This window comes from Argiope bruennichi, chromosome 8, assembly GCF_947563725.1.
Source record: "Argiope bruennichi chromosome 8, qqArgBrue1.1, whole genome shotgun sequence".
Taxonomy (NCBI): domain Eukaryota; kingdom Metazoa; phylum Arthropoda; class Arachnida; order Araneae; family Araneidae; genus Argiope; species Argiope bruennichi.
Genome location: NC_079158.1, coordinates 5209458 through 5232143, shown reverse-complemented (window position 1 = coordinate 5232143; position 22686 = coordinate 5209458). Strand labels below are relative to the sequence as shown.

General features: G+C 33.5%; 1 protein-coding gene across 2 annotated transcripts in view; it reads left to right on the top strand.

The window, feature by feature from the left end:
- Positions 1–22686, top strand: part of LOC129981923 (ras-specific guanine nucleotide-releasing factor 2-like) — a 327714-nt gene that overhangs the window by 288302 nt on the left and 16726 nt on the right. For both annotated transcript variants that reach the window (XM_056092979.1, XM_056092978.1), the window contains exons 17-26: positions 2152–2366; positions 6312–6486; positions 7755–7973; positions 10862–11244; positions 13651–13837; positions 14443–14558; positions 15662–15777; positions 19027–19206; positions 19785–19882; positions 21789–21873. In XM_056092979.1, the coding sequence (XP_055948954.1) occupies positions 2152–2366; positions 6312–6486; positions 7755–7973; positions 10862–11244; positions 13651–13837; positions 14443–14558; positions 15662–15777; positions 19027–19206; positions 19785–19882; positions 21789–21873 (1774 nt within the window). The remainder of the gene's footprint in view (positions 1–2151; positions 2367–6311; positions 6487–7754; positions 7974–10861; positions 11245–13650; positions 13838–14442; positions 14559–15661; positions 15778–19026; positions 19207–19784; positions 19883–21788; positions 21874–22686) is intronic.

The window sequence follows — 22686 nt, the reverse complement described above, 5'->3', positions numbered from 1 at the left end:
GCAGAGTCGATGGAATGATGGTACCTACTGCATACGTTAAAACTGACAATGCTTATTCGGAGAAGTGTCACTTTTCTGTGATTCCACGCTCATTGTTTGGTTGTTTCATGTTTTTTAACCTCTCTTACCTTGCCTAAACTGCAATGGTTTGAAACTCTTCACCCGGCAAATATCACAAATACATTGAATGGCGACATACTACACGCCATCAGATGTGAAAGTTCTAAGAATTGCCACATTCCTGTCGTTTTCTCTGCTATTGCATTTTCCACCTTATTTTATCTGTGCAAACAAAGACGTCTCCAGTATAGTGTATTTGGCTAAGAATGGATCATAGGTTGTTCACTGAATTTCCAAGTTAAAAAATATTGTTTGTTTCTTATGGCACTTGCCACTGACAAGCCCGCTGTTATCGGCGATTTTAAGCCTGAGGGGAACGTCTCTTATTTTTTATAGCAGCGCCAACTAGGGCCAAGAGTACGACTTTGCCACTCACGCATCATTCATTCGCTTGCACAACCCCTTTTTACAGGAGGGCACATTCACACATCTCACAGATAGAACAACAGAAGAACAACCATGCCCAAACCGGGACTCGAACCCGGGACGCCCAGATCACGGGGAAGACGCGCTACCCCTATGCCAGGACGCCGGCAGTTAAAAAATATGGAAATCACATCTTATTAAAATCAAATAAATCCCAATTGTTATTAATAGAAACATAGTTATAGCGACTGAAAGATTCAAAATGACTCTTTGCATTGCAATGGCTAATAATTAGAAATATGTAAATAAGTATATTTGATTTCAAGAAATTTAACGCTAAGGTTTCCAGTTTCAATAAGTTTAATCTTCCACCCTGTGTATGAAGGGAGACTAGAATTTCTGAAAATGTGATGTATTCAGATCAAGTAAGAAAAATTCACTTAATGTGAAAACATATTTTAATGAAAAATCATTCCTTGATCATAATATATCTGCCTCTTAATCCAAATGAATATTTTTTTAATGTTTTGATCTTCTATCGTCTTTTAAAACCTGTTCTTTTCTTTACTTCCTTTGATTTTTGCAGATTAAATTGTTTAGCACTTAGTATTCTCTCTTTATTTGACTTTTATATGGCATCAATATTTTTAGAAAGAACTACCATACCTACCTACCTTTAGAAATGAAACCACATCTCATAATATGCTAACATTTCTTCAGTAATTCTGGATTTCATAAATCCCTATAATAGGGTCGTATAAATTCTGTAACAGCGATAGGTAAACTATTTTTATAATGATAAATTTACTCACAGAAAATTTAACACGATGTATCCTTGATTGACAGTCACAACTTTTTCCTCCGTGTTTTGATGAAAATTTAAAATTAAATTTTTGACATCTAACTATCGTCGAGAATAATAAAAGGAACATTTTGGAAAGTAAGAAATATAGTAATTTTGAAATTGTAAAAATGACAACAACATTCAGCATTTTTTTTTTTTTTTTGAAGATTTTGAGACATTAGTTTTCCTTAACGTATCAAAATATATCAGCATGATGTCAACTAGAAATTCCGCTGTTCGCTGATACGCAACAACATTAGCGGAACATTGATATAAAACAATTCTGAATACGGAGTTTATGCAAATTTAACAGTGATAATTATATAATTAACTACATCTGTTAATTGACCGTTTCTCTCCAATTCATCGGCGTTATATAGAAATGTTTTTAGTCTGTTGCAGGCTCAAAAACGCCATGAGGACTTGGTTTCCGGTGATGTGGAGGGCGAGAAGTTGCCAGCAGTTTGTCCGGCTGAGTTGTTGGTCTGTAGTTTGAAGAAACTCTGGAACAATTCAGTAGCAATTCGTGACTTTTTTCCTCTCTGAAATCGTGAATTGCTCTATTCGAATTTAAAACCGTGTGAATATTAATTAATTTCAGAGAAAAATTTATTTTGTGGCATTCACTAATAAACTGTTTATTGTTCTAACAATAGACCACTCCAACATCACTGATACTTTTTCCAGTATTCTACATGTCTAAGAACAAATTGCGCGAAATGCTGTCTACATGGAAGTACTATGAAGTACCAATGTTGTATCGACTATTATTATACGGTACAAGTTGTATTTTCTTCAGTTGGCTGTTTTCTTTCTTCCAGGTCCGGAGACATCGTTGCAGGAGAAGGTATCCCGGGTGATTTAGGACACGTTGCAGCTGACTACGACTACTCCCGCCGTATCAGCACAGTGAGCACGATATCAGATATGGGAGAGTCCAGAGACCACGCCGATTCCTCCCTGTCCCAAATACAGGCGGCGCAGCAGATGCTGGTTACCAGAAGTCAGCAGCATTGGAGGCTCAGTCACAGGAAATGTAAGAGAGACACAATTCGGCATTACATGTGCTGTACTTAGCATTGGATCATTGTTGGTCATTGTTTAACATTCTTATGATTTTCATTTCTCTCAATCACAAATTTCTGATAGCAGTTAATCTGGTTCTGCACATTGTCATTTATATCTCTTGGAAATTCATGTGATAAAAAAAATATTGTTATTGTTCACTTTTTAAAAAACAAATCAAATAAAACATATAATGCTGGAAAACTATATTTTATTTGAAAAAATTAAAACATAAATCAAATATAAACAAAGCATATGAGGGAAAAGTTGATAGAGCCTTTCACATAGGTTTAGAATTAAGAAAATAATCGTTATAGGGTTATTACTTTTTTATTCTTAATTTACTTTCTGAATGGCATTTTTTAACTACTTGAAATTTGATGTAATATTTCATCAAATAAATTACTTCTCACGATTTTTTAAACGTTTCTTCTTAGAGTAATTTGATTCTGGGTGTCAAATAAGTTTTATACAAAACAAAAAATTCCGCTGCGTTTTATAGCTTTTCCGTATACAAATAGGTGACAAAGTAATACTAACATCCATGAAAAAACATGGTCTAATTTAAAGAAACAGAACACTTATGTCACTTTGCACTGAAGTGTGCGATCTGGTGTCTATAAAAGGCAAGGTGTCAATCGCTGAACATCAGTCGTAGGTGCTACATGCGTCTACCGTCCTCTCAGAAAAACTCAATAATGACTGGGCTGTAAGAGTACGAAAACATCATGATTGTTGGAATGCAGTGCACTGGTTGCTCGATGACTTGCATAGTGGCCCGAAAATACAAACACTTTTACTCCAGCTAACGTCTGAGATAAATAGTCATCTCTGAAACCCCATTTCAGCAAAAGCTGTCCAAAGTGAAAACTTAGACTTCGAACGTTTATGGAAGAGTTGCAGTTCGTAAATCATTGGTAACATCACGTCATATTTTTCAGCGTCATCAGTGGTTTAAAACACACAGAGACTGCACATGACAACAATGCCAACAAGTCTTCTGGTCTGACAAATCAACTTCCAAGATATTTCGGGTAACGGGACGCGCTTATATGTGGAAAACGCCCATAGAAGCATCTTATACTGCCTGCCTCTTGTTTACTATGAAGTATGGAGGTGTTACCCTTATTATATAGAGTGAGATATCTTGGTGTGGTTTTGGGCCGCTTGTTGTTCTGCATGGGAAGATTGTAGTTGCTTACAGTTGCTCAGCATGTCGATATTCTGTGGAACCTTTTCTCCACAATATATTTTCCTGAGAATGCCCACTTCATCAAGACGAGCACACTTCTATCCACACTGCTAAAACCGCCAAAAATTATTTGAAGAGGGGAAGGGAAAAGTAGAGAATCTTGCTTCCCCCCCCCTCCCTCAGTCTCCTAACGAGAACATTATTGAACAGTTATGGCGATATTTGGAGTCAAAACTCCGTTTCAGATTTCCTCCATCATCCTTGCTTTCGGAATTTGAGACTGCTATTATTTCTTATTAATTTGAATCGTGTTCCTGACCATCCCAATTCGCTTACAATATGTAGTTAAATCAAAGGATAGTCCACCACGTTATTAATAAAGCTTTTCCCTTATTTCATGGATATTCATATTATTCTGCCACCCATCTTTCATTGCTTCATATAATTTAAATTTCTCTGAATTTATATCGCTACCTATCTCCTAACCAAATATTTAATTGCACTGAAATTAACCCTTAAGTGGGGAGGTGCGGTCTGTGAGACCACTAACGAAGGATTTTCGGTCACTCCTATTCTATTTTTAGCTCATTCGAATGGATTGACCCTGTAGCTTCCTGTTTTGAGACATTCAATACACGTGCACTTTTTCAACCGATTTCAGCGGATGCTTTTTTAAAATAATTTAGTTGTTTCTTTAAGCGTGGTCTTTAAGACTGCACCTCCCTGTTAGTGTGCCAGTGATAAATAAGGCTTTGTAGATAGCACTCATCCATACCAGATCTGCCAAGATTGTTAGCTGGACCTAGATATGATTCATGATGAAGTTGCATCATACATAGCGTCCCTTGGCATCCCCGTCCAGTAAAACCTGTTGTGGTGTTGGTCAGAATGGATGAGCGCCTCATTCACTTAGGGTTTCCCAAACTTCACTTTTTGAGTGGCCACAGTGTTCACTGATTTTTCTTGTGTTGCATTTCGGCTATGCGAGGGCGTATGCTAATACCTCATCAGGATGAATTGCCGTCCTACCTTCGCTGGTCTGCCATATCGAGCTCGACAAGTCACGCGGCCTCTCTCCCTTAAATGTTTTACAACCATTCAGATGGTTTGATGAGAAGGGTGCGGGCGTACAGGGAAACACTGCCGGTTATAGCCGTCTCAGGTGAACAGGTGTGACGTTTCTTACTTATTTGCTTACTGCAAAAATGTCGAAGCGGAAGTTGTGTTGAGTTGATGTGACACTATTTTGCACGATCTACATATTGTCTCTTTGGGATATACTACTGTCTCCAACTGGTCTGAGCTGAAAATTTTCAAAGCTCACGAAATTGATTAAATTTTTTGAAAGCAAAACGCGGCCTTATTTGGATCATCTGTTTAATGCGACAGTAAGGTTAACAGTCATATAAACGTAATTTATATGGGACCCTATTTTTAAAGAATGCAGTTAGCAAACAAGTGTTTACATTTAGGTATTAATTAAATATTTTAATAAAAAATGAATAGTCCTTATAATGATTTAAAGAAAATAGTAAAATGTATTATGACATCCACATTTTTTTTTTTTTTTACAATCTAATATAAAAAAAATAATTTTATTAAAATGGTTTAAGAATAATGTCCCTCTGTTTCCCCTCTGTTGTCTCAAAGATTCATAAATTGACCCACAAACAATTTCTAAATTAGACTGTTTAAATCAATGCGACTATTATTTCGGACTTGAATAGCTTGAAAAATTGTAATAATCACTAAAATCCTCAAAAAAACCTCAGAGCGAGGAGCTGAAACAATCCAAATAAAAAATAAAAAGCTAAAATTATTACAATCATTAAAACTACTAAAGAGAGGAACTGCTAAAATTCTGGGTTCACGCCTTTTATGCTGATGTAAAATGAAAGAATCAAACTATTTTCGGTTTCATTTGGATTAATGAAGGCTGTCCGATTTGAGAAGCAATTGGACTAATATTACAGTTCTGATAGATTTTTAATCGTTTCTATGAAAGCTAGTTACATTATTTCTAAATATGAATAAAATTCTACGGGTTTTTTTATTTAGAATTACTACTTTTTCTCTGTAAACGAAATACAATTTGCGCAAATAAGGCAACCTTCTCTTACTGCTCGAAGATCTGAATTTTGAAACTGATTATTTATGGTATTTCACCATCAAAGAAAAAGATTAGATTATCCATCGTTAGATTATCCTCGAGGACGCCATCAGTATAATCTAAAATCGCCTGTGCTCAAGATTCATAATAGTGGTCATTTTAGTCTCAGAAGAATACAACTTTATTTGCTTAAAATGTTAATGTGTCAAGTAAAATTTTTAAATATAACAAAGAGCTTCTTCCGTTTTTGACTTCTTATGTTTTTAACAATATATTTATTGATTCAAATCACATTCTTCACTTCATTTGAGGAATTCCTAATCTATATCAGGTTAGGAATCAGCACGGTAGAAACCTTTGCATTAAATGAAACTCCTTTTTTTGGAAGAAAGACGTAAATGAGTTTTATTTACATTTATTCTATTAATGGGATACTATTCTTATCAGTTGGAGTCACATTTTTCAAATGCCTTATCTGCATGGATACAAATAAACCCACGCAAAAGGCTGCTTTCATCTTCATGTTGCACACTAAGCCTTCTCTCATTCGTATAAAATAGCTTCTGCTAGAATGGGCTCTTTCCTTTTTACGAAACGCTTTCCTTTCCTTGCAGTCGAAGAAGAGCAATTACGGGAGCAGGCAATGAGGAGAATGCGGGAAAACCTGCCAAAATCTCCCAGTCCTGAACCGATGAGTGTTCCAGTTCCGCCGCCACCGACTCCAGAACCAGCCACCGTGACTGAAGAACCCTTCATACCCATCACGCAACCCTCGCCCGAACCTAAAAGGTAGCAGGCGAAATTCATCTAATTGTCTTCTTTTAGTTCTCCATTATTTTTCTTAAATCAAACAATATATAAAGATAAAATCTTGCTATTGCTCTCTTCCTAAAGTGTTATTTTTGAAATTTGTTAGAATTGTGTGTTTTTGATGACAGTACGTTATTTGAGAACTTAATTATCGGTTGATCGATTGATTGTATTCCGTATAAGTGGAGTAATCCGATTCTGAATTTTAAAGGAAAAAATTATCTCAAGATTAAAAAGTGGAAATTGATTATGATTTAAAAAATTATACTGTTTAATGTCAACTAATTTGATACAGTAAGCTTCAAATGAAGCATGTTGGAATTTTGTTCCTTTCTCCTATAGATTTTATGAATAGAATACGACGATTTGATCAAATATATGACTAAATATGATAAAGCAGTTGCTGAAAATAAGTTCATGTATGAGTACGTCTTTGAAAATTGCTTAAATTTCTTAAGCTAAGTCTTTATTACATAAAAAAATGCTTTAACTACAAATAGTTTAAAATAAAGGAAACCTTATTTCAAATATGGTTGTTGCTGATAAAAGTCTGGTAATTTTACAACTTTCTGTGGATTCTTTTCTAAATCCTCTTTAAATGCAATGATATAATTTTTGTATCAATGGTCTTAGTCCTCACCTTTTGAAATCAATTGCTTCTTTAAAAATGCAGTAAATAGACTGTTATTTCTTAAGTCCTTACGACTAGTTTCTGTATTGTAGGATGATTTTATCTTCAAAATTAAGAATATATGCCAAAGAATATTTCTATAGCAATTTAGAACATTTTCCCATAAATTTATGAAAATTTCCAATTCTAATTAATTTAACTTTTTGAAACCTGCGAAACGTGAACAGTTTGATCTTTATTTGAACGTTAGAATGAAGCCACATTTTTGTTTGCGCGAAACATTTTGATTTGAAAAGAAGCAAGATTATAACATACGGCAACAGGTGCATTTGCTTTTTTAAGAGATTTAACAAGATGAACGGTTGCTTAAAAAAAGCAATAAATTATAATAACTGCGTAAACAGTTCGAATTAACAAATTACCAACTTCAGAAGGTAGGTGTAAAATGAAAGAGTGTTTCTTCCAGTGTTTTTAGCAAGCGCGAATATTGTGCATTGCTTGGTTTCAATTCACATTAATGATTTGGCAATTGTTTCAGAGCAGAATGCTTCAGTTTTGGACAAACAAAATCCTGGATTAAGTAATACTTTTGTTGCAATTATCTTCTTTTCTGCAGATCTGAAAAAACCGCATTGGAGATGACCAGCTCCTTGCCGGATGATCCGAGCAAGCTGAACATTCCCAGCAAGAAGGTGGCCCCTTCTCATTCTGCGGACACCCTCACCTCTCAGTCCAGCAATCCCAGCACACCCACCAACCTCAGTACTACCGCCAGCACGGTAACACTGGTGGGTAGCCTCGGAAGCTCGGATTCTCCAAAGCCAAGTCCAAGCAGGTTCGAAGCTCATTTTGAGATAGCTCTTATTTTTCGACTTTTTCTTAAGGATTTGTTTTCCTTCTTTAGAGCAGCGCTTAGAATATATCAGTTGAGGTGCACATATGTTATGTTCCTCGAAAAATATGAATGACCATCTAGCTGGATAATGTTTATCCTGGCGCTCATGATCTCATCCCTGACCAGCGAGAGTGGCTTTCCCGCACACTCTCTAATAAAGATGCTAACTCTAGGGAGCCACTATCGATTAATCCCCGGCATGTAGTTAACAGCATCCGAACATCGAATTTCTGTTCTCGAGATCGACTGAAACCAAAATTTTTTGAGTTACATGTTTATAAAAGGACAGACTGACAGGCGGTCAACTCCTTGTTGGATTGTGCCCAAAACATGATAGATGTTTAATCTGCGCATCGTATTTTATCCATTCAGCTCTCTTCGTTTTATAGTGATCGTGTTAGCATATATTTGAACAGTCGAACAGACAGACGTCCTGTGAACCGATTTTGCTCAAAATTTGATAGAAATCTGAAACTTTAGTGTAAAGACCGTTACCAAATTTTAACTGTCTAGTTCAAAGTTTTTTTAAGTTATCGTTGTCACAGATAGACATGTGGGCTGATATTTTCCAAAAATGTGTTTTCTGCAGGTCTAATACGTGGAGATTCGTAAAAATCTCTAGTTCGAATTTTTCGACAATTGCTATACTTTCTCTATATTACATATAAGAGAAAGTAATAAGCAAAACCTTAAAAACCGTACTTAAAAAAACTTAAAAACCGTAAAAAAGTGAGACGTCGAGCAAAAGTGAATTGAAAAATATTTTTCATTTACCACCTTTGATGACCACCTGATTCTCTGGGATGAATGGGTGTGTCGATTTCCTGGAAATTACAGGTTTTTCTGAATTTCCATTGAAGTTTTGTGCCATCCGTTGAGTAGAAAATGTCAATTTTTGAACGTGATCTAAAAGTTATTAAAAACATAAAGAAATATATAGATTTCAGTAAAAAAAAATTGAATGGGTCTGTCAGAGAGATAATGCTTGTCAAGATAAATTGATTCCGGCTAAAATCAGCTTTTTACTGAATAAATATTCCTCACTAATATATTATATAATCCTCACCCCTTTATTAAAACATTTTTGATATCTAAACCGATAATACCTTTCTTATATGAAAATCTTTTCATACTTGTAAAACAATTAATAAAAAAATATTGTCAAAAGATCGAAGGAGCAAAACATTAGACAGCATAAAAAGCTGACACTAAAATAAATACCGATATTGAAATGCTGACAAGTTACTAGTGGAGTTATTGAAACTAGAAAAGAAGGGTTTTAACAGAAAATATTTGAGAAGAATTCTTTACAAAATATTTCACGCATGCCCCGAAAATTTTGCTATTTTAAAAACTGCATCGTGTTTAAATCCACATTTATTGAGGTACAGTGCATTATTTTGTGAAAAAAGAATGGCTGATTTGCTTCACCTTCTTTATCCTAAAACAGAAATTTCCCCGGTATATTCAGAATGTGCTAAGGTCCAATTTGAGATTTAGCTGAAAGAAATTTAAAAATGTATACAAAGAACAGCTTAATTCATTCAATAAAAAAAATTCGTTCGGATGAGTTCTATTCTAATAATTTGAAGTCCAAATAATTTCCTGACTTAGGAGAAGTCTTAAAAATAATTCTTGTGTTGCCACATTGCAGAGCGGTTGTGAAAAATGGATTACTATTATCAAGGATGTGTTTTTTGAAAAGGTGGAAGAAGATGATTTAATTGGCATAAGAATTGTTTATGATATCATAAAACTCTTATGGTTTTTTTAAATGTACCTATTTCAAAAGAAATGCTTCAATATGCTAAATGAACCCATCCGAAGTATTACGAAGCTTTGAAAGTGCAAGAAAAAATGGAAAAGGAATTCAACAAACGAAAAGCGGCATTGCAAATAAAATTTCTCCAAAAGAAAAAAAATTAAATTGTGGACTGAAACATCTGCAGAAGTTGCAGCAGTTGATACTTAAATATATGAATGCAAAAAATAAACAAATAAAAATATTAATTATTTTTTATAAAATTTTTTAAGAATTATAAAATGGTTTGTATCAAGATAAATTTGTATCAAGCAAATTTTGTCTTGCTAAATTCTAGTCAAGAGATAAAGAGAAATTTTTTCTTCTGTATGTAAATATAAATTTGCTTCCAATATATTATTATTTCGAGTAATGTTAAATTCTTGCTTCCTTCCCTTTCTTTGCCCATTCATTAAAACTACGAGGTACTGTTATTACATTTTAACTAGAACATGATTTTTATTCTCGCTTTTCCTCTTGTATTGCATATACGTGCAGGGAAAAGACAATTTTTTTTCAAGATTTGAGTGGCAATCCTGAAGCGATATTTCTAAATTTTTGAAGGAGTTTAAAGAAACTGAGTCACCACAAAACCAAAATTGTTCAAGGAGGAAAAAATGTACAATGCCAAGTGATAATAGAATAATTAAAAAACTGTGATGAAATAAAATCAGCTGGGAGAATATTAAAAGAATGTGGAAGACGGTTCAGTGATTTTAAACAACAGGGACTTTTTTTTTCTGGAAAAGATTGCTTTATATAAGTAAACAGAAATCCACATACTGGATTATTTTTTAAGTAACGTCAAGTAGTATATGAACATTCAGTCCGGAATATAACATTCTAAAATAAACACTACGGAATAAAAAAATAATTTTTATTATATATTGATAAATAATTTTAAAAGAATAATCGCATATTCATGAGAGAGATAAATATATAAAACATCTTGGATCCCATTTATGAATTGAAGTTGTTTTCAGTAACCATTGGTTATGACGCACCAATTAAAATTTCTTTGTTTTAGGAAAACCGCTCCTCAACAATTGCCAGTGGCGGCACCCAAAGAACCCATGGCCCCCATAGCTGTACCTGACGAGACACCACCACCCACACCACCAGCCTCTTCCACCACCACGCCACTGACGCCACCCACACCACCCTTTACTGGAACACAGCCCAGAATCCTTCCAGAAAAACAGCAGCAGGAACTTCACCAGCAGGCCGTAGCCATGCTTCAGAAGCAGCTTAAGCAGCAGCCGCAAGCAACGGCTACCATTTCCACCGGCCCCGAGGACAGCGGCCGCAGTTCCATGTCAGGACCTTCCATGGCGATAGGACCTGGAGGAGTTCCCATGCACCCAAGCCAATCAGTGCCAAATGTGATGGCTTATCTGAAAGTCAGAGGAGGTGAGACATCTAGAACTTCCTTGCAGCTCTTCAAACTTTTCAGCAATTATTTAGGTTAAATTAGCTGCACAATTTTTAAGACTGAATATGACATACAATTCAAATAGTCAAATACGTCCTTTTCTAAAATGAAAGCGTTTATTTGCATACATATATAAAACCTATTTGAAGATCACAAACCTTCAAATATGCGATGCCGCAGCAAAAATGCCTCTGAAATATATATATATATATATATATAAAAATCAGCTGGAAAAAAAAATAATCAGTCCTTAAATTTAAAAATTAATCAAATATTAATGTAAAAACTTAATAACACATTAATATAAATGAAGAATCCTAGCAGAAACGATTCATTGTTATACTTATCTATCAGGGCTCTGCTGATACGTTTCTAGCTGTTTCTGACTCCATTTGTTTGTGAAAGAATTGCTTTCTTTAATATTCTACAGAAGAATAAAATGTTTCTATCTTGGTCCAGAACAAATCAGCGTTTTCTTCATTTTATGAATTCATTGCACACGTTTTTCACAAATCACACATTAATATAAATTCTTGAACGCAGTCGAACAATGGATGTAAATCCCATTCCTGCTTTTATTTTAATCATTTTATTGTCTACATTTTGAATCTGCTTCTTTAATATGAATTGCAACTTGTCTGCACTGAATTCTGTTTTGTACAACTTGCCTAACATTTTAATATATTTGTTAAGAAATTTTAATTTTTGTACATATTTCTTGACTTTGCGTATTGCATGTGTTTTTTTAATGTATCCGAATACGTTTTGTCAATTATTGTAGATTTTTATCAATATATGTGATTTGCTGATGTGTTTAAATCATTTTCCTTTGGAACTTCCTTGAAGTGCTTCTTGAATAATTGTTTCGGTAAACCTAATTGATGTGATGCGGAAGTTCGGAGAGAGAGGTGCTATTTTAGGTTTCGTTCTCCTCTTCTCATCGGGATTCAAATTTATGATATTCATCTCAAAATATACTTAGTGTTGCTTTCAAACAGAAATTTTATTACAAAGCCTGCTTTTATACTTATTGCCGATTGGGAAGAAAGTCTTTTTTCTGTTTCAAAAAAATCTATATGAAAGAGTTATTGTATTATTAAGGAAATACAATTTAACATTTTTATGTAAAGCATTTTTCACATTTTAATCATTTCAAACGATATCTCATAAGTTCCCGACTATCTTGGCAATCTGAAAATAGGCTAGTGAGGGGCATTTCAAATCTGAAAAAAAGTGCGGTTAAACTGCCTTAATCAATTCAATAAGAGTCCAACAAGACGCTCTTAATTTTTTTTCCTCTGCTGGGGAGTGAATTTTGGATTCTAGGTGAGAAAGAATGAAGTTTTTTCACCTTTTCCTAAATGACATGAAAACCGTGCATTCAGTCCCGAAAGAAGCAAACCCAGCAGTTGGAGAGCATGAAAATGTGTCCAAAACGGGCGTTAAATGAACCTTAAGGATGGGTGTTTTCAGATGAAAGGGAGTTCTTGTATTCAGCTGTGGCCCATCGCCCAAAGCCAACGAACTAGCCTATGAGACGAAACGTCTCAAAAAATGCGCGGAATAATGATGCAACAACAGGTGCTTTCACATCAGAAAAGCCTCTCCTTCATTAAAAGCAGGTCCCCCTGCATCGAAAAAGGTGCCTTCTATGTTTGTATGGACAAAGGATCACATCAGTTCACAGGAAATAAGGACATTTCCAGAACCTAAAGTGGTCCGTAAGCTGAGGAAAATCATTTTATCAAATTCATCGGTAAAAAAAATGCTTTGCTGAATATTTTATAAAAATATTTGCAGTAGTTTTTTTAATATGTTGTGTGCGCTCAGTAATTAAATTTTTAAGAACATGTCGTAAAAGTACTCGCAATAATTTAAAATATATTGAAACAACTAGCTCCAATCTCCCTTACTTGGGATGGCCTGCTAGATGACTCTTGGGACAAAGAAATATAGACATTTTTAGGTTTGGAAGATTTAAGGTAACTATGTAGTGTTTAGTGTTTTAAGAAAAAAAGTAAGATATTTGATGGAAAGAAATATATCAAAAAACGAGATACGAAAATTGTTACTCTTTGAATTCATATATAGCCAAAGGTGTTCAGTTACATTCAGGCAAAGAGGATATTAAGAATCGAAAGAAAAGAATTACTTAAAGTTTATTAACACACGACTTCTTGAAAGAATAAAAAAAATTATATCGGAGTCTACCGCTTAATCATAAATTTCTCTTAATAGTGGATTTTTTTAACTGTTAGATATATATGTAATACAAAGTCACAAATTTCATACCGAAACTCAGTGTCTGCTCATTCCATGTTAGCACGATATTCTGGAATTTACATCTGTCAATTTAAATTCTATACAACTTTTCCCCTTCCTAGCCGGTTCCAAACGAGGCAGTAGTGACACAGAAGGCAGCACCAGTCAGTCGACCACTCCAAGAAGCAGCATTCAGACTGAATCGACTATTCTCTCAACCCCTCGAAGCAGCTTCCAGTACCCTGACTCACCCCAGCACAGCAGTAAAGCTGGCGTGGTAGTCACTTCGTCCAGAGCATCGACCAGAAGGTAAAATATTTTTACGAAGAAAGTAATCATATGATTCAGACTTAATCTGACAGCAATAAGTTACCATATTCGAACTCAGTTTATATACTGAATTCTACTGGGAAATTCCCGAAATTCTAATGAAAAACGAGTTGCATCTCACATAAACCATTTTTTGGCTTTCACAAATTGCTGAATGACTTTCATGCTTTTAAAATCCCTAAACTTACTGGTTCCGATTTAAAAATGTTCCGTAATCCTAAATTATTGTAACTATGATATTGTTAATATATTTAAAGCAAAACTAAATGCGTTCATATAAGCCTCCAAATATCCAGACAAAGTATATTGTTATTAGTTGTCATTTATCGAAAAATTGTTTTTTTTTTCTTTTGAAATTATTTAATTGATTTTATAAAGTGTTACTTTTACATATTTCTAAAAAATAAAGACAAAAAGTTTTATTGAATTTTATTTTCCTGCTTAAATGATTAAATTGTATTTCCTAAATCCTAGGATATTATACTTGGTGGTACAAAATATACAAGTTAATAATTTGAACTGCATATTATTAACTCTGTATTATCAGCACTTTCCTATATCGATAACTAATTTGTTATTTCCAGATCCAGTACAGCTTCAGCAGCAGCGGCGTTTGCAGCTGCAACAGCAGGCTCGAGCAATCCTCCAGAACCAATATCTCAGCCACAATCAAGGGCAGGTAGCCGCTTACCTAGTGCAGGTAAAATAATGACTGGAATTTTATTTCCATTGCGAGTTTCAATAAATCTAAAGACAAATATGTTATTTACCATAATAATTCCTTCTCATCATTTTCAATTCAAAAGAGATTAAAAAATTAAATCCTTCAAAACAAATTTCGTAATTCTCTTTTTCTGTTAGTAATAGCCTTTTTAAAATGGATCGTTCATGTAAAATGAAGAAAGACAAATATTTCAGATAATTATTTATTGTAGTTTGACTAATATTTCGTTTTGGAGCTACACACGGAATGTCATGGGGCTCATAAGTTGGAATAGTGATCAGGTGACGAGAATTGCAACTGGGCGGTATCTCACTCTTCCTAGTAACGCCAACGCAATGCCGTTAAACCTCTGGGGGCAATTTGAAATGGCGGATCTTCAATCAGGCCTCCGATTTTCAATTTTCAAGTCAATAAGCCAAAGTTTTCCTGGATTTTTATATAAATCAAATTGTGCCATTCGATTCAGAAGCCTTTTTCTTAATTAAATTCAATTCATCTAATGGTATATAATGCTAAGCGTTTAAGATAGTTTATTAAAAAAAAGAAAAACCTTCAAGAAGCAGAATTTCTACAAATTCTTCTCTCTACAATACTTGTAGCATTCTGATGTAGAAAATAAGATATAGAAAATATCATTTTTTATTTAAAATGCATTCATTGACACATAAAATCAATACTAAATCATTGGTGAATATTTTTCAATGTCTCCTGTTTTCATTTAACTGCAAACGGATGGCAAGATAAATAAGAAAATCTGAAAAGAACATGAAGCATAAAAGAGACAAAAACTTTGAGTTGGTTTTTCCCTTTATAAGAAATTTAAAAAGAGAGAAATATGTACTCTTCAAACATTATGATTTCGAAATTTTGATAAATTGTTTTTTCCTGTTGATAAATCTGACATTTCAGAATAATAATAATTTTTTAATTGTGCCAGTTAGCATTCTAAAAAGCAAAGACAGAGACAGATAAATTTTAAATGGAAATGAGCAATATTTTGTGAAACATTCCCGCTGTTTTGTATTGAATTCAGGTTATAATAAATGAATGAGTATGACAGTTGTGTTTCTTCTTTGCAGTGGGCGCTGACTTAAAGATTCCTAATGCCAAAGCTAAAAGGGAGTCGATGATTACAACCGCTGCTACCATGAGAGTGCTCAACGTGTTGCGGCACTGGGTTTCTAAACATTCTCAGGTAAATGGCCGAAATACAGTATCACCAAATGTTTTCAGGATGACTCGGAGTGTTGGTGGGCGACGGATTTCTATTGAAGGTGCTCATTTTAGTTGTTTCTGCTTTCGCCAAAATATACAAAAGTACTGTTTTAGTCGAAAATTCGAACACGACTCTGTAGATTTTGCTGGGTCTGAAGAAATCCCTTTTGGAGTTCTGTCTCATTGTGAATGCGAGAACACAATAATTCAGAACGGTGAAGAGCAAAATAGATGAATATAATGTTTTGACATGAAATGTTCGCATAAAAATGATCTGTTTTCAGTGTTCATTCAATTGCATCAAGAGGAACACTGTCCTTCTGAATGTCTATTTTTCTACGTGTAAGCGTAATAATACTGGGATCTAGATAAATAAATGAGGTGACTTCGCGTTAAAACTGTTGCTAAAGGGAAGAAACAATTTTCTTCCCTTCGATTTCGTTCAAGTGCCATAAAAATATACAAAGATTGGCAAAAGTAATTTTAAGGTTATTCACGTTGAGCGGTAATATTATTTGCCTTATCTTAGGCTTTCAGTTACCGCATTTATTATCCGCCTTTGGCGACAGCTGATTATCCGGATACAATGGTTATTCTAAATTTCATTTATAACTTGAGATTTCATTCTATCAACGAAGTATTTTTAAGCATTTGATAGTAACAAGCATAGACTTTACTTTTTATTTTGTGCATGAATTCCTAATAAAATTAAAACCAAGAATATACTGCCATTAAAAGAGCAACTGTACGAAGAATCTGTATTTCAGTTACAAATTGCTTTTCACAATTCTGAAATTTCATTTTCTTGCTCACCACGTGCACCATTCAAGGTCGTGAGCCAAATCGTTTTTTTCCGGCTTTTAGCAATGGTTGGTCATTCCGCGATTAAATGTTTGAGGAAACAATCAAAATAGTTTGAATTTGCAACAATAAATGTATGAAAAAAATATTTATAAAATTTAGGGAAAAAATATGTAAAAAATTATCATTGTTAATTATTGTAATTGTATTATTAATGTCGATTATTATCCTTAAAAAGCCAATTGTTTTTTGTTTTTTTTTTCAATTTTAAAATAGTGGCAAACTTACTTTTGTGAAAAAATATTTTAGGAATCATGGGAAACGCCAAACCAGAATAATTTTGCCAAGAAATTAGCATGACGAGACAAGTTCATTTTTATTTTTAATTGTAAATAGTACAGCTGTCGTTTTTTTTTTTTTTTTTTTAGTTTTTCTTCATTTTGTTTATTTATTCATTCCTGGGGAACGAATAAATAAATTTGAATTTGCCACCTGGAGAATATTAAAAATACTGAATAAAAAAACAACCTGTCAGTCAGTGGAAAAGATAATTCTGTGTACTTTAACAAATTTCCATGCATGTCGTTTCCATTTATAGCCACGTATTTATTGATGTTGCTCAAATTCATCTGGAGACTTTAAGTGTAGGTCCTTTATGGCATTTTTTTATACGAAATTCAATGATGTGTGATAGTATCAGAGAAAAAAATCATTCTCGATGCTTTAGCTTGAACAAACCTTGATTCCAGTTCATAACAGAAGTCTTTCGCTCTTTAACAGGTCAAAATTAAATTCTGTATTAATAAAGTCTTTACTAACGTAATATATTATATAAAAAGTAGCACCTAGTGGGGAAGGAAATTAAGTTTTTTATCCATTGATTGGATGTTTTAATGAGGTTGTCCGCAAGTTTTATCTATAGGTTGGAAGGCTGAAAAATCAAGACCTTTTTTATAATAAAACATGTTGCGGATGTACTTTTAAAAAGGGCTGCTTTTCAATTTCTTCTCTTTAAGTAGCGAGCCAATTGAAGAAGTCGATTTGATCCTCTTGATTTTTTTCTTACTACATAACGTATTAGGCTTATATTTAATGGATTAAAAATGTACAACCAAATAGTTGCATCCATGGAATTACTAATATTTTAATAAAGAATGCTCGGCAGCATGTTTCAATAATAATTATGAAATTATTAGTGGAAGGCGATTAAAAGAAGAGGTCATTTCCCCCCCCCCCGAAAAGAAAGATATACAATGTCATCAGGACAAAGTTTGAGCTTCGAGATTTTGATACGCTTCCACTTTTTAATCCTTCCCGAATTCGAAGAACAGCCTTTCTAGAATTGCATCCGTCTGTCTGTGAGACCGTAACCAGCTCAAAACCGTAACCAGCTGGACTTCATAAATTTGTTATGTTGGACTTTACGTTCACACTTAAATTTTGGACTCGATTGATTGACAGGAATTCTGTTGAGTGATCACGATCATTGGAAAGCTCAAAGAACTTGATAATTGAAATGTGGAAAATAGTTTTATTAGTAGGATTGTTTATGCGTATCAGATTTTGAAACAGATACTTAATCAGTCTGACGTCTGTTGGTAGCTCTGTTTCCGTGCACGTATACGGCTCGATGAACGAATTTCAGCATCAGTAATGTGGATCTGTGTCGAAGCGTTTAAATGAAAAAAGTATCCATCCGATTCAGTTGATTATACCGCAGAACGAAATGTGAAACGCGCCAGCTAGCATAATGTGAGAGAACTGTTGATTGAATCTCCGTTTATCCACGAAATTGAGTAGCATTGCACCAGTGTGTAATCCGCAGGGTGGTTGGGAAATGAACATAAATAATAGAAATCAACATACACCGTTAGTTTACTTTTTGATAAAAAAAATCAGACATGTGAATTTTTTTTATAATTGGAATCATTTTAATAACAATCAATTGAATTATCAATTGCAGAATCGACAGTTTGCTGTGTATTAAAATATCTATGGGGAAAATATTTGTTTTTAAAACCAAAAATATTCATCGATGGTAAAGCTAAAAATGACTTCTTTACAGTAAAACAAAGAAACTATATATCTGGACTATAACTCGATAAATCATTATGATTCATACCGCTAGATAATAAAAATGTCTGCATTCTAAATTTTGATAAATTAATGGGTAATCAAAGACTGGGCTGAAATTCGAATTATTAAAATAGAAGGAACGCACTTGCCAATCCGCTGAATCCGGTTGCTTCTTTAATTATTCACCAGTAAAAGAAATGAAGGTCATTCCGATAAATAAGGAAGGGTGAGAACAAAAGAATCGGTGAGCTACACCACTCCAAGAATTCTGATTCTGTTGATCGGCGGCAGACATTCTGTTGGGCCTGATGGAACGTGCAGAATCTAAGCGAGCCGTCCGATGACTTTTCAGGATTTTGACAATGACCCGAAGCTTCTCCAGATGACTACGGAATTCCTTGAAGAGCTTCTCCACAACAACACTCTGCTTCCGGCAGAGACAAAAGCCGCTTCACAGCTGCTCCAGATGATCTCGAAGCCGGACCAAGAGAAACAGACTGTGGACTTGGACTTGCTCCTGGCGACGCCTATGGTGAGTCTTCCGAGTGCTATTTTAGTAAATACATTCAAAAACATTTCATTCTTACTATTTAAATTACTCTAAAACATTTTTATAGCTGCAAATAACGAAACTTATTTTCTCTTTGAATCAGGGAGTATTTGGATATGTTGATACTCTATATTAAAATAGATTTGTCACAAATATATTTTAAGAAATAAATATGAGTAACGAAATGAATATTTTTAAATTTTAATCAAAAATTAAATATATTTTTGGCATTTATAATCGATAACTTCCGAAGATCTTTCATTTCCAAAAATTCTCTTTGAGAGAAAAAAAAATAATAACTTAATTATTTTTGTTTAATTTTCATGTTTTTTTTTTCTTTAATTTTGGCAATTTCTTAAAATCATTTCTATGATTTGCCAAAGTGTTTTTATTATGATAGTTAAATTCAATCCGATTTCATTGTTTTTACAAATGTTTAATCATTTATTTAGTCGTAAAAAGAATTTTTCGTTGCGAAGCATTTTCGTAATTATTCTATGTTTTTTTTTTTTTTTTTTTTTTTTTTGAGTTCACTGTATTATTTTCTGTTTCATTTGCAGACTGCAAGCAAAGAAACCATTGAGTCCCTGTCAGCGCTTGAAATCGCCGAAGGAATGACATATCTGGACCACAAAATTTTTATTTCCATCCGTAGCGAGTAAGTGGGGAGAAATTTGGTGATTTTTGTATGCGTAGCACACTACAAAAAGTAGAAAATCGGATATTCATATTTCAAATATAAACGGAGCGTGATAGATACCACTTGTAAATCACCTTGCAAAATAAACTCATAAGAAAGGGAATATTTTGAAACAAATTTGTAAGAAATTTACTGATAATTTAATTTATGTTTAGTGATTTCTCTGTTCTCCCTCCATTGAAGATCCCTGAATTGTATTTTATTCCGAACTTCGTTGTACAATATCCACGCACATAGAAATTTTCTTAACTCACTGTTGCTACGCTAGAAATCATCTTCCGTTGACCAGAAAAGCTGCTCCGCTGGAATGCATAGATCTTAAATTGGATTCCGATGGCATTATTATTTTATCCTGATGATATCTATAGATTGAATACTTGTTGCGAGTTGCAGAACGAGCCATTTAACATATGCAATGCAAAGCGCATTATAGAGCAGAGGGAGCCTCGTAATTAGAACAACTACGCTCACTAGGAAAGAATTTTTCGATAATTTAATTAGATTTCCTTTTAAAAATGAATTGAAATTTTGATACATTGAAATAATAAATATATAGAATAAATACATTGAAAAGCAACTCATCTTTCATAAAAAGCAAAGAGGAAATTATTCATATAGTATTAAAACGCATGGAATTGCATTAATGAACGTATCGTACAATATTCAAAATTGTGTCAAACATCATGCTACCTCTTGCCAAGTATAGCACTTTTAGATAATGTTTAAAATGTTGTAACCTCTTCTAGAACTGACTCTAATCAGTAACACAACCGCCTTGTAAACGAGACGAATGATTGACAGTTTTATGACTGGTACGCAAAGTGTACTGTACGCAAAAGTCATACAACCATCTCTGATATGCAACTGAGAGTAAATTTTTTAAAAATAATACAGAACTGAAGGAATTAAACCTGAAACATTATCATGCCACAATGTTTCAGATCTTTAACTTTTTAATTTTGAAAGTCAGCTCCCTTATTGGCGCGTCTTTCAAACTGAAGCAAATCTATATTTTGCTTTAGTTCCTCTGTCTGTATTATTTTTTTGCAGCAGTATGTGATCTATAGAGATGCCATACCAATCTGGAGCTTCGAATGTCTGGCATAATTCTCCGAAATATTATTCTGATATTCGCAAAATCCATGCATTAAGGGGACTCTTGCGATTCCTATCTCTACATCTCTGATATTAAAAAAAAAAAAAAAAAAGTATACACCTTTTGCATTTGCAGAATTTATTTCGAAGATAAATTAGGAACAAAAATACTAATGATTGGAATAAAAGATTCAGATGGCGATGCCTAATCGGTACCACGCTTAGATATGCTCAACAAAAGAATAGTATCTACAATTGAGAAACGGATCGAATAGAATCAAATTAAATGTAATGAGATGATTTTAAAAATTGTTTTACTCCAAAGGCGAGATGTCAATTCTTGGAAAATTAGCTATCTTCCAACTTTTGCTGCAAAACCTTAAACTACGACGAGAGACCGTTTATTACTAAATTAAGAACTTCTTGTGCTGCCGTTTCTAATTAAATACCTCGCTATGTCTCTTGTGACTGTTGAAGGCCGTCGGTCAGATAGATGGATCGTTAGATCAAAGATCCGTTCATAAGCTCATTTCGTATCCCATAAAATTTTGAAACAATTTCTTTACGTACACAAATTTTCTATCAAGATTATATCAGCAAGTATATCAAGATAATAATTTTATTAAGTGAAGCTGTAATGCCTAATTTCAATTCAGTAGCTTTCTCATGTCAAATCAATACAAATTATGCATTCCAAATGAATGCAAAGTTTTAATTTATGTAGTTAATGAATAAATAAAAAAAATCTCATTCTACTTTTTTGTTTCAGAGAATTTTTAGGTCAAGCTTGGATGAAACCGGAAAAAGCAACCAAAGCGCCTAATATCTTACTGATGACTCGGCGATTCAATGACGTAAGTTGCTTCGTCCCTTAAACTAAATCTTTGACTGCAGAACAGGAAAAGGGTGCTCGAAGATGTATAAAAAGTAGAAAATTTAAGCGAATTTATGGTCGCAAAATGTCCACGGGCATCCGTAAGTCAAAGAAATAATGAATAGAAACAGTTTTTAAAAGCACTTTTGAAACAAAAAAAATTAAATAATGAGTTTAAAAAATATTACTTTCTTAGTTGTCTTCTGTTTTTAGTCAGTAATTTAAATAAATTTTATAGATTAACATTATTATAAATATTATAGATTCTTACAATTTGTTCAGATTAGTTATCAGATGTCATCGTTCACGTTAAATCAAAATATAATTAAATGAATCTCTTTATTGATAATTATATTCTAGATGTATTAAAATAGGATTTTGTTATATCCTAGATGTGTATAAATGTACAAAATTTCAAAACTGCGAGAACATCAGAAATTGAAAAAAGAAATCACTGCGGAATTCTATTTGCTCTCTTACAGAAATGAAACAAGTCAAATTAATTAAAATGTGGTAAATTTTAGTTGAGTTTTTATTTATATTTTCGCTTAACTATAGTGAAAAATCTTCTAAAAATGATTTTGGAATATGCTGTATCATTATGAAATAAATTAGGAAGTAAATTTATTCTAGAACCGTTCATGTTTTTAGGAAATATGTTTTTTATAGCTTAGAAAGAGATAGGATTGCTCAAATTTAGATTGAACTAAACTTCCAACTAAGAAGACTGGGCCGCAGAGCTGAGAGAAATTGTAGGCAAATCGATTTTTAAAAAACGCTGTTTACCTATATG